The sequence below is a fragment of the Pongo abelii genome, chromosome 18 (genome assembly GCF_028885655.2).
Source record: "Pongo abelii isolate AG06213 chromosome 18, NHGRI_mPonAbe1-v2.0_pri, whole genome shotgun sequence".
NCBI classification, from domain to species: Eukaryota; Metazoa; Chordata; class Mammalia; order Primates; family Hominidae; genus Pongo; species Pongo abelii.
In genome coordinates this window covers 68,821,267-68,835,593 of record NC_072003.2, presented here as the reverse complement: position 1 = coordinate 68,835,593, position 14,327 = coordinate 68,821,267, and the positions used below count along the sequence as shown (strand labels likewise).

Here is a 14,327-nt window from a genome sequence, read left to right as displayed (position 1 = left end):
GAAGTCAGCGCCCCCTGTGGTCCGGAGGGGAAGTGACGTTGTTGCTGGGAAGATGGCGACCGCGGCGACTATCCCATCGTCGGCCACGGCCACGGCCACGGCAGCGGCTCTCGGCGAGGTGGAGGATGAAGGGCTCCTGGCGTCGCTGTTCCGGGACCGCTTCCCCGAGGCCCAGTGGCGCGAGCGGCCCGATGTGGGCCGCTACCTCCGGGAGTTGAGCGGCTCGGGGCTGGAGAGGCTGCGGCGCGAGCCCGAACGCCTGGCAGAGGAGCGGGCGCAGCTGCTGCAGCAGACGCGCGACTTGGCTTTTGCCAACTACAAGACCTTCATCCGCGGCGCCGAGTGCACCGAGCGCATCCACCGCCTGTTTGGCGACGTGGAGGCGTCGCTCGGCCGCCTGCTCGACCGCTTGCCCGGCTTCCAACAGAGCTGCAGGTGCGACGCGCCTGGCGCTAAAGGGGTTTTGTAACTGTAAAAGCTGACATTTACGATGGTAGAAATAACTAACACTTATAAAGCGTTTACCACGTTCCAGGTTCTCTGCTGAGTGCTTTATTAATCCATTTAAACTTCACGACAGCCTTCGAGGTAGGTACTGTTACTCCTTTTTTTTCTTTTTTGAGACGGAGTCTCGCCCAGTCGCCAGGCCGCAGTGCAGTGGCGAGATCTCGGCTCGCTGCAACCTACCTCCGCCTCCCGGGTTCAAGCGATTCTCTTGCCTCAGCCTCCTGAGTAGCAGGGACCATAGGCGCGCGCCACCACGCCCAGCTAATTTTTTTGCATTTTTAGTAGAGACGGGGTTTCAGCATGTTGGCCAGGATGGTCTCGATCTTTTGATTTCGTGATCTGTCCGCCTCGGCCTCCCAAAGCGCTGGGATTACAGACATAAGCCACCGCGCCCAGCCCTGTTATTTCCATTTTACATATGAGCAAGTCAAGACAGAGATTAGTGACGTCCAAGGACACAGCTAGGAGGTTTCGACTTCAGAGCGGGTTACCCAGAAGTACGTCCGTCCCTCGAAGGGCTGTTGTGGGCACAAAGAAAAAGGATTCATGCAAAGCTCTTATTATCGGGTCTGACATAGTTAACATTATAGGTGTGAGCTGAATATATGTGCACATTTATATACTTATTTTATACGAAAGCGTGGACCGGAGGTCATCTGCTTCAAAACTTCCATTGACGGGAAGCTGACAAAGAAATCCTCCCATTTGAGGGCATCAGATATCAAAAATTCTCTCCATTTGGACGGCTGGATGCGGTGGCTCAGCCTGTAATTCCAGCACTTTGGGAGCCTGAGGCTTGAACCCAGGAGTTCGAGAGCAGCCTGGCCAACATGGCAAAACCCTATCTCTACAAAATAAAAAATTGGCTGGGCGTGGTGGCGTGCGCCTGTAGTCCCAGCTACACAGGAGGTTGAGGTGGGAGGGTCAGTTGGGCCCAGGAGATTGAGGCTGCAGTGAGCCATGATTGTGCCACCGCACTCCGGTTTGGGAGGTCGAGGCTGCGGTGGGCTGTGATTCTGCCACTGCATTCCAGACTGGGTGACAGAGTGAAACTCTGTCTTAAAAAAAGAAAAAAAGGCTGGGTGCGGTGGCTCACACCTGTAATCCCAGCACTTTTGAGAGGCCAAGGCAGGCGGATCACGAGGTCAAGATATCGAGGCCATCCTGGCTAACATGCTGAAACCCCCGTGTCTACTAAAAATACAATTACCTGGGCGTGGTGGCACGCGCTTTTAGTCCCAGCTACTCGGGAGACTGAGGCAGGAGAATTACTTGAACCTGGGAGGCGGAGGTTGCAGTGAGCCAAGATAATGCGTGCCACTGCACTCCAGCCTGGTGACAGAGCAAGACTCCGTCTCAAAAAAAAAAAAAAAAAAAAAGTCCTTTGTGAGTCATATTCTGTCTCCATTATCCCTAGTTCTGCCTTCCAGCCTTTCATGATTAAAGTTTAATTTTTCTTTTGAGCCTTTGGATATTTGACAGCAGCTTTTGTACCCTTCCATTTTCCAGAATAGATAGGGGACTTGATAAAGCAGGTCTCTGCAAATATGGAGAAGTGCTGAAAGTAGACTGTGGCAGGAACTGTGGTTGAACATTAGCATAGGAGAAGATGAAGACCTGAGGGGAAAGGTTGTGGATTCTAGGCAGTTAGTGCTTCATTATGAAAATAATGATAGCTATTGTTAAATATTTAACTCTGTCTCTTTTACTATTTTTACTTTGACGCATTCGCTCTGTTTCAAGTTCTATGTTAAATGCTTCACACACATCATCTCATTTAGTTCTTACACCCTTATGAGGAGGGTCCTATATACTTTTTTTTTTTTTTTGAGATGGAGTCTTGCTTTGTTGGCCAGGCTGCAGTGCAGTGGCGCCATCTCTGCTCACTGCAACCTCCACCTCCTGGGTTCAAGTGATTCTTCTGCCTCAGCCTCCTGAGTAGCTGGGACTACAGGCGCGCACCACCACGCCTGGCTAGTTTTTTGTATTTTTAGTAGAGATGCGGTTTCACTTGAACTTCTGGCCTCAAGTGATCCGCCCACCTTGGCCTCCCAAAGTGTTGGGATTACAGGCATGAGCCACTGCGCCTGGCCGTATATACTGTTTCACCAATGAGGAAATAGGTTCAGAGAGGCCAAGTACCTTGCCACAGCCAGCAAGTGGCATATCTGGATTTCCATCTGTTAGATTTATTAATTGTATGTTTTTGGACAAGTTGCTTAACCTCACTGGGATTAAAAATTTCCTCAATTGTAATAATACTTACCTTATAGGTGGGGTGTGAGGAATAAATCAGATAGATCATCCAGCCCAATGTTCATAGCAGGTGCTTGGTAACTGTAGCTAAGGTTTGGGTACAGAGCAGTGAAGGACCAACATTCTCCTGATTATTACTAGGAACTTTGTGAAGGAAGCCGAGGAGATCAGCTCTAACCGCCGGATGAATAGCCTGACCCTAAACCGGCACACAGAAATTTTGGAAATACTGGAGATTCCTCAGCTCATGGACACCTGTGTCCGGAACAGTTATTATGAAGAGGCCCTGGAGCTTGCAGCCTATGTACGCCGACTGGAGAGGAAATACTCTTCCATCCCTGTCATCCAGGTAGCCAACTTGCCCAGAGAGGACTCAAAGTAATGTTCTTGTAATCATTTATTCTGTGGTCAGGACTGAAGCTTTAGGTAGAAACTCTTGCATGTTTCACATCAGTTTCTGCCAGCCAGGTATGCCTGAACAGAAAACATTCATTTATTCAAAATACATATTAATCATGTGCCAAGCACTGCTCTATATGCTGGGGATACAGTGTGAATAAAGTGGTCCTGGCTCTCATGCAGCTTACATCCTAATGGGAAGTCTGATAATTGACAAAGAAATAAATGATATCATTTCAGATAGTGGTGTCTGAAGAAAAAAACAGGGAATGGGGTAGAGGGAGTCTAGGGTAGGTTTCTTTAGGTAGGGTGATCAAGACTCTTCTGGGGAGGTAACATTTAAGCTGAGACCTAAATGAGAAGGAGGTGCCAGCCCACAAAGATCTGGGGAGAGAGCAAACCAGAAAGTGTGAAGAACAAGTAGGGCTGAAGTGGGCAGAAATTGAGGTGTTTAAGGGATACAGAGGCAGCCAGGGTTAATGGATTGTAGCAGTGGGAGAGCACTAGGAAGCAGGTGAAGATGGAGAACCAGGTAGGGCCACCAGTGTAAGTCCCAACAAGTGGTTGGAATTTTCTTGATTGCAGTGGGAAGTCACTGGAGGATTTTAAGCTTTTTTTTTTTTTTTTCTTTTTTTTAAGACAGAGTCTCGCTCTGTCACCCAGGCTGGAGTGCAGTGGTGCGACCTTGGCTTACTGCAACCTTTATCTCCCGAGTTCAAGTGATTCTCCTGCCTCTGCCTCCCGAGTAACTGGGATTACAGGCCTGCACCACCACACCCACCTGATTTTTATATTTTTAGTAGAGATGGGGTTTCACATGTTGGCCAGACTGGTCTCAAACTCCTGACCTCAAGTGACCTGCCTGCCCACGGTGCTGGGATTACAGGTGTGAGCCACTGAACCTGGCCAGGTTTTAAGCTTTTTAAGCAAGAGAGTTAACTAACCTGATCTTTGTTGGTGAACCTACAGGCATCAGCTTTAGGAAATTACTTCACATTTCAGGAAAGCCATGGGAATGTTGGTCTGCAGTCTTCAGAGTCAGGGGACGGGGTTCTAGAGAGCATCCTTCCCAGCGCAGTGTGACTCTCTCTGTGTGTTGTCAGGGCATCGTGAACGAAGTGCGCCAGTCCATGCAGCTGATGCTGAGCCAGCTGATCCAGCAACTGAGGACCAACATCCAGCTTCCCGCCTGCCTCCGTGTCATTGGCTACCTGCGGCGCATGGATGTCTTCACTGAGGCTGAGTTGAGGGTGAAGTTTCTTCAGGCCCGAGATGCTTGGCTCCGGTCCATCCTGACTGCCATTCCTAATGATGATCCCTATTTCCATATCACAAAAACCATCGAGGCCTGCCGTGTCCATCTCTTTGATATCATCACCCAGTACCGTGCCATCTTCTCAGACGAGGACCCACTGCTGCCCCCTGCCATGGGTGAGCACACTGTGAATGAGAGTGCCATCTTCCATGGCTGGGTGCTACAGAAAGTCTCACAGTTCCTGCAGGTGCTGGAGACCGACCTTTACCGGGGCATAGGCGGCCGCCTGGACTCTCTACTGGGCCAGTGCATGTACTTTGGGCTGTCCTTCAGCCGGGTGGGAGCTGATTTCCGGGGTCAGTTGGCTCCTGTTTTCCAGCGGGTGGCCATCAGCACTTTCCAGAAAGCAATTCAGGAAACAGTGGAGAAATTCCAGGAAGAAATGAACTCCTACATGCTCATCTCAGCTCCAGCCATCCTGGGCACCAGTAACATGCCTGCTGCTGTGCCAGCCACCCAGCCGGGGACACTGCAGCCACCCATGGTGCTCCTAGATTTCCCACCCCTCGCCTGCTTCCTCAACAATATTCTGGTCGCCTTCAATGATCTGCGCCTCTGCTGCCCTGTGGCCCTGGCGCAGGATGTGACTGGGGCCTTGGAAGATGCCCTTGTCAAGGTGAGCACATTCTGTTGGTTTTCTGCTACCCTGGGCCTTCTGTGGTAACGGGTGGCCAGATTTTTGTAATAAACCCGTCTATTTGACAGTGGTGTCTGCTGACATGGAGATGTCTAGTGTGGTTTTGGAGGTTCTCCTGATTGAGAAGCTCTGGCCAGTTGCCCTTCATGGGACCTAGGACAGTCCATGAAGTGACTTGCCTATAGTAACAATTCAGTAATGCATGTATTAGCTTTCTAGTGCTGCATAACAAATTCCCACAAACTTAGTAGCTTCCAGCAACACATTTATTACCTCCCAGTTTTGGTGGGTCAGGAGTCCAGGCACAGCACAACTGGGTCCTCTCTGCTCAGGGTCTTACAGGGTTGCCATCAAGGTGTTGGCTGGACTATGGTCTCATCTGGAGGTTGGGGCTCCATTTCAGACTCATTCAAGTTGGCAGGGGTCAGTTCCTTGCAATTGCAGAACTGAAGCCTCAGCTCCTAGAGGCTGTCCACTCCATAGGCAGCTGACAACATGGCTGTTTGCTTCCTCAAGGCCAGCAGGAGAGCTACTCTCTTGCTTGAGTCTCTTCTTTTAGGTACCTCCTTTTAAAAACTTCATTTGATTAAGTCAGATGATTAGGGACTTTAATTACATCTGCAAAACCCTTTACCTTTAGCATATTCTTTTATTTTTATTCTTAAAAGTGTTTTATTTTACAGAGAGATAGTGTCTCCCTATGTTGCCTAGGCTGGTCTCAAACTCCTGGACTCAAGTGATCCTCCTGCTACAGCCCCTCAAAGTGTGGGATTACAGGTGTGAGTCACTTGAACCTGGGAAGTCCAGCACCAGAGTCTGTGTTCTTACCCTGTCGCTATGCCACATATCTGTAGTGTCAGCTAGGCTGCTCTGTTGGTTTTGAAACTTCTCTTTCCTAGCTGTTTTCTTACAGTTTTCCAGTGGTTCTAGCTTTCTGAAACCTCAGGGGCTTAGTAGAAACCTTGTATAGTTTTGCTTCATTTTCCTGGATCCAGCACAGTTCTGGTTGGTCCTCCGTGGAAGTTAAGAGCCATGTATTGGGCCGGGCGCAGTGGCTCACACCTGTAATGCCAACACTTTGGGAGGCTGAGGCAGGAGGATCTCTTGAAGCCAGGAGCTCCAGACCAGCCTGCGCAACAAAGCAAGACCCTGTCTCTACAAAAAATTTTAAAACTTAGCCAGGCGTGATGGTGCATGCCGGTAGTCCCAGCTACTTGAGGGGCTAAGGTGGGAGTATCCCTTGAGCCCAGGAGTTTGAAGCTACAGTGAGCTGATTGTGCCATTGCACTCCAGCTTAGGTGACAGAGCAAAATCCTGTCTCAAAAAAAAAAAAACAAAAAAAAAACCCAAAACCATGTATTCTCTCTCTAGTTTTATGACACTCCTCCACTGGAACCGGAAACTATACGTATACGTAATGTAACAAGTTGGGTCTGAACTTCACATTAATGAAGTGACACAATTGTGGGGAATGACCATAATTCTGAGTTTAAATGAGACAGTAAAATAATGTACTGTTAAATTACTTTGTTCAGGAAAACTTGAGGGGCATACATTTTTTTGCCTAGTTTCATGCACTGCTGTCCCAGTGGTGATAGGCTGTCCCAGTAATTGACGGTGCCCTTGTCTCTTAGGTAACTAAAATAATCCTGGCTTTCCATCGCGCTGAAGAGGCTGTCTTCAGCAGTGGGGAGCAAGAGCTCTTCGTCCAGTTCTGCACTGTCTTCCTGGAAGACCTTGTTCCGTATTTAAATCGCTGTCTCCAAGTCCTTTTTCCACCAGCTCAGATAGCACAGACTTTAGGTAAGAGAATGAAAATTTTGTGAACTGCCTTACTGATGTGTAATTCACATACTAAATAATTCACCCATTTGTGTAAGTCAGTGTTTTTTAGTAAATATGAATCCAATTTTAGAATATTGCCATCACTCCAAAAAGATCCTTCATGCACGTTTGTAGTCATTCCTTGACAGCATCCTCAGCCGCTGGCAGCCTACTTTCTGTTGCCATAGATTTGCCTTTTCTGGACATTTCATAAAAATGGAATCATACATTATGTGGCTGTATCTGGCTAAGTGGAAGAAGCCAGTCACAAAAGAACCACATATGTATGATTCCATTTATGTGAAATATCTAGAGAAACAGTTTTTACAGTCTTTTTTTTTTTTTTTGAGGCGGAGTCTCGCTCTGTTGCCAGGCTGGAGTGCAGTGGTGCAGTCTTGGCTCACTGCAACCTCCACCTCCCAGGTTCAAGCAATTCTCCTGCCTCAGCCTCCCGAGTAGCTGGGACTACAGACTCGCACCACCACGCCCAGCTAATTTTTGTATTTTAGTAGAGACGGGGTTTCACCATGTTGGCCAGGATGGTCTCGATCTCTTGACCTGTGATCCGCCCGCCTTGGCCTCCCAAAGTGCTGGGATTACAGGCGTGAGCCACCACGCCCGTCCTAAAGTCTTTTTTCCAATTCACTTTCACGTCCTTGTCCCCTTGTGGTAGGAGAGGGGCTTGGTTGAGGCGCAGCTTCCCAAAGGGCAATGGGTCAGTGCATCACACCTGCAAAGCCTGGCTGCCCTCTTTTTCCCTGGTGCTGCCTGAGGTCTGGGTTCCTGCTGCAGGCACCCTACACTGCTGTTCCGTTACCTTCTGCTTCACAGTATAGCTTCCCGTTCCCTGTGATAAAGGTGGTTTTTGCTGTATTGAAACATAGTAATTGATGGCTGGGCGCAGTGGCTTATGCCTGTAATCCCAGCACTTTGGGAGGCTGAGGCGGATGGATCACCTGAGGTTGGGAGTTTGAGACCAGCCTGGCCAACATAGTAACCCCATCTCTACTAAAAATATAAAAATTAGCCTGGCGTGGTGGCGGGCGCCTGTAATCCCAGCTACCACGGAGGCTGAGGCATGAGAACTGCTTGAACCTGGGAGGCAGAGGTTGCAGTGAGCAGCAATCACGCCACTGCACTCCAGCCTGGGCGACAGAGCGAGACTCTGTCTCAAAAAAAAAAAAAAAAAAGTAATGGCTTGTTTTTTTCCCCTTAAATTTCTTTTTTTTTTTTTTTTGATACGGAGTTTTGCTCTTGTTGCCCAGGCTGGAGTGCAATGGCGCGATCTCGGCTCACTGCAACCTCCACCTCCTAGATTCAAGCGATTCTCCTGCCTCAGCCTTCCCAGGTAGCTGGGATTACAGGCATGCGCCACCAAGCCCGGCTAATTTTGAATTTTTAGTAGAGATGGGGTTTCTCCGTGTGGGTCAGGCTGGTCTCGAACTCCTGACCTCAGGTGATCCGCCCACCTCGGCCTCCCAAAGTGCTGGGATTACAGGCGTGAGCTACCGCGCCCGGCCTCCCTTAAATTTCTATATTGAGTTTTATTAATAACTATTTTCCATTTTGCTTTCCCCACGTCTGGGTCAGGCATTCCTCCCACTCAGCTCTCCAAGTACGGTAACCTAGGGCATGTGAACATCGGCGCCATTCAGGAGCCCCTCGCCTTTATCCTGCCAAAAAGAGAGACGTTCTTCACCCTGGATGACCAGGCGCTGGGGCCCGAGTTCACAGCTCCAGCACCAGAGCCTGCCGCAGAGGAGCCACGTCTGGAGCCCGCGGGCCCAGCCTGCCCGGAGGGAGGGCGAGCGGAGACGCAGGCGGAACCGCCCAGCGTGGTGCCCTAGCCGGCGTCCCCTGCCTCCAGAACGCGGTGCGTAAGGTGCCCGGCGCGGGGCGGCCAGGACTGCCTCGCCCTGGAAGGTCCAGGGCGGGCTCAGGAGGCAGGAAGACGCTCCCGAGAGGAGAGCGGAAGGGGGCGGTGCTCACTGCCAGTCTAGGCAGGAAGGCGGGGATCTAGTCGCGGCATCGCTGTGCGCTGGCCGACGGCGCTTCCCGGCGTGCCCCGCGCTGCGGCCGGAAGGGGCGGGCCGGGTTACTGTTGCGGGGGCCGCCATGGCCAGGGTGTGGGGAGCGCTGAGTCTTCGGCCACTGTGGGCGGCCGTGCCGTGGGGAGGGGCGGCAGCCGTCGGTGCCCGGGCCTGCAGCTCCACGGCCGCCCCGGACGGCGTCGAGGGCCCGGCGCTCCGGCGCTCCTACTGGCGCCAGCTGAGGCGCTTGGTGCTGGGTCCTCCCGAACCGCCGTTCCTGCACGTGTGCCAGGTTGGGGACCCGGTGCTGCGCGGCGTGGCGGCCCCGGTGGAGCGGGCGCAGCTGGGCGGGCCCGAGCTGCAGCGGCTGACGCAACGGCTGGTCCAGGTGATGCGGCGGCGGCGCTGCGTGGGCCTAAGCGCGCCGCAGCTGGGGGTGCCGCGGCAGGTGCTAGCGCTAGAGCTCACCGAGGCGCTGTGTCGGGAGTGCCCGCCCCGCCAGCGCGCGCTCCGCCAGATGGAGCCTTTCCCCCTGCGTGTGTTCGTGAACCCCAGCCTGCGAGTGCTTGACAGCCGCCTGGTCACCTTCCCGGAGGGCTGCGAGAGCGTCGCCGGCTTCCTGGCCTGCGTGCCCCGCTTCCAGGCGGTGCAGATCTCAGGTGCGGGCGGCGGGGCCCGGGGCGGCTGGAGCAGCGCGCGCGTCTCTTGCGCCCGACGCCGGCGAGAGCACAGAAGTGGTCGCGGTTCATACGCCAGACCTCCCACAGGAGCGAAGTGGGATGCGGGAGCGGAGAGGCCTCAGGACGGATAGAAGCTCGTGTGGGGCAGAGCCCGCTCAGATAGGACGCAGGGGCGAGGAGAGGTCCCCTGATTCCGCTGTTACCTGACAGCCTGGCGTCTGCTTTCTGCTCCCTTGCTTTCTGAGGCAAACACCCTCTTCGGCCCCAGTTAAGTCCGCCACGGTGGAGTTGGAGAAGTGGGGGTTAGCCCCCCAGCCTGACCCAGCCCAGGGGGCTAGGCCATTCCCCACGTGGTACCACAGGATGTCTCGGGGAATGCGGGCTCTGCTGGGGTCGGGGTGATTGTTCCTGCAGAGCAAGGCCGTCGGTTCAAGAGGGTCAGAAAAACAGTGGGGTCTCAAGCTGCAGAACCTCTGTTAGGAGTTAGGAGCCCACAGGTACCTCAGAAGTGGGAGGAGTGTTCGGAAGGGTCGCACCGTAGAAAGATGATTTCTCATCTCAGCTCTACAGTGAGCTCGATAACCTAATTACCAGAGTTGGGAACCAGGTTGAACACTTGGTAATGGGCCGAGATGAGGCACGTTTTCCAGTTAGAAGAGGAGCTGCTGTCTACATTTGCCATCTGCTGTTGCCTGTTGTCAATGGGAACAGCCAGGACCTGGGGCAGGGGTAAGGAGGTACAGGATGATGCAGTTCAGCTGTTCCCACTCACCAGGGCTGTAACTTCCTTTGCAGGGCTGGACCCCAATGGAGAACAGGTGGTGTGGCAGGCGAGCGGGTGGGCAGCCCGCATCATCCAGCACGAGATGGACCACCTGCAGGGCTGCCTGTTTATTGACAAAATGGACAGCAGGACGTTCACAGACGTCTATTGGATGAAGGTGAATGACTAAAGCTTTGCTACTGGGGCTGAGGATTCTGGATACCAAGACGCAAACACTTTCACTTTGAGCTGGGCGCATCTTACTTGGCATCAACTTGGATGGCCCGCATATGACAGGAAACTGGATTGCCAAGGCATGGCAGACTGAGCTGGAGGAAGATGTCAGAAATGTTTGCCCTGAAATCAGTTATGGACGAAATATTGTCTACAACTTGAGAAGAAAAATCACCCCCAAAGGAGTGGACATTTCCTAACAATTCTGTATGGAGGAAGGTGGGGTAATTGCATTCGTCTGCAGTAGACACGAGTTCCTCGGACCTGTATAATCTACTCCCAAAGCCAAGGTTTGGTAATAATGTAGTCCCCAAATACCTGAAAGCTGTCTTTAAAAAATGCAGGTAAGCATGTGACTGGCCATTTGTGCCGAGTTCTTATTTTTACAGAGGGCTTGTGGCCTTGGACGCCAGTTTGCTTATGGAAATGAAACAGGACAGAATAGTCCCTGCTCAAGGATGTGTTTCATGACAGCACAAGTGTAAATGAGTGCCCACACATTTTAACAGCCTTGGGCAGGATTTTGCTGCTGAGATCCCTAGAGCAGCTGGTTCTTGGCTCATTCTTGGGGTAGAGGCCATGGATCAGGGCTGGGGGCAGGGGTGACAATTGAGAAGTGCACTGAGCCCTTTCTTGTTAACAATTGGGACACAGAAAGCATGACTAGTACTTCCTGGTTATACACTTATTTTGTAAAAATAGAATTAACATCACACCAACCAATGTGTAGGTTTAAGAAAGTGGCCAGGTGCAGTGGCTCACGCCTGTAATCCCAGCACTTTGGGAGGGCGGGGCGGGTGGATCACGAGGTCAGGAGTTCAAGACCAGCTTGGCCAAGATGGTGAAACCCTGTCTCTACTAAAAATACAAAAATTAGCCGGGCGTGGTGGCAAGCGCCTGTAATCCCAGCTACTCGTGAAGCCAAGGCAGAGAATTGCTTGAACCCAGGAGGCGGAGGTTGCAGTGAGCCGAGATCACGCCACTGCACTCCATCCAGCCTGGGCGGCAGAGCAAGACTCAAAAGTACGATTCTGGCTGTAGAGTCTTCTTTTTTTCTCTGTCTCAAAAAAAAAAAGTGTCAGCTTTGTCAAGAGGTGAAGGAACTTGTTTTATTTATTCTTTTTTTTTTTTTTAAGATAGAGACGGGGGTCTTACTATGTTGCCCAGGCTGGTCTCAAATTCCCGGTCTCAGGCAATCCTCCTGCCTCGGCCTCCCAAAGTGCTGGGATCACAGTTGTGAGCCACAGTACCCAGCCAAACTCGTTTTAGTTAACTATTTCACCTCATTTTTATGCTGAGTTTTGTAAAGTAGGTATTCTTGCTAAACAGAGTCCTGAAAATCAAACTATACAAGTAGTAGGAAGTCCAGTAAGCTGTTTAGAGGTAAAAGTGTTATAAATGGCAGTTAAATGAACCAAGGAAAGACCTGTCCTCCTCTGTGGCTTTCTCTGAGGCCCCATGAGGCCAAGCAGAAGCAAACTGGCTCTAGGTGCAGCCAGACTTTGAAAAGGAATCCCGGCCAGGCTTGGTGGCTCATGCCTGTAATCCCAGCACTTTGGGAGGTCAAGGCGGGCAGATCACCTGAGGTCAGGAGTTCAAGACCAGCTTGGCCAACATGGCTAAACCCTGTTTTTACTAAAAATACAAAAATTAGCTGGGTGTGGTGGTAGGCGCCTATAATCCCAGCTACTTGGGAGGCTGAGGCAGGAGAATCGCTCAAACCTGGGAGGCAGAGGTTGCAGTGGGCTGAGATCTCGCCACTGTACTCCAGCCTGGGCGACAGAGCAAGGCTCTGTCTCAAAAAAAAAAAAAAAAAAAAAAAAAAGGAATCCCAACCAGGTACTGGTGCAAGGTCAGAGACGCAGCCAATGGGGAGATTTGTAGAAAGCTCATTGATGCTGAAAACACGGGTCTTTAGGAAAATTAGAATTCAGTTGAGCCTCCTTTCATTTGGACAATGTTCAGAAGCTCTTGCAGGGGGCTATGGCGATATTTTGATGCTTCTTATAGTCTTCTGAGGTTAACGCTTTTGTGGTGGGCATCGGTAGCAATAAAATGCAAATTTTATTGCATTTCCAGTAAAATCTCTCCCACTTTAAGCAGGAAGCACTCACAAAAAACGCATATACATGTCAACGTTGTGAGCTAATCAGAGTTTTAGAAATCAACTTCCACAGTGAAAGCCAATGTAGGCAGAAGGTTTATAACAGAATCCCCAGGCAGAGAAGTGAATTTCAGAGAGGAAACTCCTCTGCACATGTCAGCATGTTTAACATCGATGGTGGCAGGTTGTGTGCTGGCAGCCAGAGTCTGAGGCCACTGTCCAAGGTTCAGCATCAGTGGTTCCTGTTGCTGGTCATGGAGAGAGACAACTGGAAAGTCAGGTGTCTTCACGCTCTAACTCTAGAGCACAGGGATGGACCATAGCCATGCTAACCTTTGTTAACCCCCAGGACTTGTCAAGGTGTTTAAGCAGTAGGAATGAGGAAACAACGTTCTGATTCAAGTAAATGTAACTAGAAGCAAAAATTTAAAAACTTTTAAGCTTACTAAAGTGCAGCTCTGCAGACACAGTTCATATCCTGGTGGCTGAGGGCACATAACCAAGAACTTACACGAGCATCCCCAACCCACAAAGATCCCAGCTGCTATGTTTGAGGGGTAACCCGCCAGCACTGGAGCCAAGTCTTGGAGCTACTGATCCAAAGTTAGCTCACTTCTGCAGAGGCTCCGAACCAGAGCAAAGAAATGGCCCAGTGCAAGGCCAGTATGAGCCAAGAGTTGGCCATGTAATCAGTTCTGGCCCAACCAGGCTTGAAAGGTAGAGGAGCAGTACTGGGTTTTGGAGAGGGAAGGTTGGAACAAAGCCCTTTGCAGGCTACAAGCTTCATTTACTAGGCCAGGTCTTTCTGTGTGAATGTGCTTTGACTTTGGTCTGTTCATATGCATGGGGTAAATGTGGGACAGCCTCTGCAGCTTCACTGCCTGCTCTGGGCCCTTGGTCTGTTGGGGGTCGCAAACTGAAATGGCCACAGGGCTATCTGGGCAGGCAACACAGATGAGTGGGGATGGGGGACCCCTTCTGCACAGAGCAGCCTCTACTTAGTGGCCGCTGACAGGCTGCCCCATGAGGATGCAGGCCCAACATTACCTAATTTAATCTTCTAGAAGTCAGAATTCTGAATTTGTATGTCAACTATTGACTTTTTTTTTTTTTTTTTTGATACAGTCTTGCTCTGTCGCCCAGGCTGGAGTGCAGTGGCGTGATCTTGGCTCACTGCAAGCTCCATCTGCCAGGTTCATGGGTTCATGCCATTCTCCTGCCTCAGCCTCCCAAGTAGCTGGGACTGCAGGCGCCTGCCACCACGCCTGGCTAATTTTTTTATTTTTAGTAGAGACGGGGTTTCACCGTGTTAGCCAGGATGGTCTCGATTTCCTGACCTTGTGATCCGCCCGCCTCGGCCTCCCAAAGTGCTGGGATTACAGCCCTGAGCCACCGTGCCCGGCAACTCTCAACTTTTAAATGTTAGCGGCAGACCAAACACAGATGCAGGACGGGTCTGGTACGCAGGGCTCCCACTTTGCAGTCTCTGATCTGCAGGCCGAACGATGGCAAGAAATGGATCCCACAAACACCCCCAGCCAAACTTCTGAGGCCTTAAGGGGAGGAGGCCTTGCACAC

At 51.2% G+C, this 14,327-nt stretch overlaps 1 protein-coding gene across 4 annotated transcripts; it reads left to right on the top strand.

The window, feature by feature from the left end:
* The first annotated feature begins 52 nt into the window (after positions 1 to 52).
* COG8 (component of oligomeric golgi complex 8) lies at positions 53 to 11,006 on the top strand. Of its 4 annotated transcripts, none has more exons than XM_054534047.2 (6): positions 53 to 435; positions 2,905 to 3,112; positions 4,266 to 5,093; positions 6,749 to 6,917; positions 8,529 to 8,705; positions 10,444 to 11,006. In XM_054534047.2, the coding sequence occupies exons 1-6, from the start codon at positions 53 to 55 to the stop codon at positions 10,599 to 10,601; spliced, it is 1,923 nt and encodes a 640-aa protein (XP_054390022.1). In that variant the 3' UTR covers positions 10,602 to 11,006. The 4 variants fall into 4 exon arrangements, with proteins under 4 accessions (XP_054390022.1, XP_054390023.1, XP_054390024.1 ...); XM_054534048.1 differs by lacking the exon at positions 10,444 to 11,006 and adding an exon at positions 8,254 to 8,394 and having other exon boundaries at positions 8,529 to 8,810; XM_054534049.1 differs by lacking the exons at positions 6,749 to 6,917; positions 8,529 to 8,705 and having other exon boundaries at positions 10,444 to 10,587.
* The last annotated feature ends 3,321 nt before the right edge of the window (positions 11,007 to 14,327 follow it).

Bases quoted from the DNA above. Each gene is read 5' to 3' on its own strand.
- COG8 (XM_054534048.1), top strand. From the start codon at position 53: ATGGCGACCGCGGCGACTATCCCATCGTCGGCCACGGCCACGGCCACG. The intron at 436-2,904 runs GTGCGACGCGCC...GATTATTACTAG, and splicing joins GGCTTCCAACAGAGCTGCAG to GAACTTTGTGAAGGAAGCCG. The intron at 3,113-4,265 runs GTAGCCAACTTG...GTGTGTTGTCAG, and splicing joins CTTCCATCCCTGTCATCCAG to GGCATCGTGAACGAAGTGCG.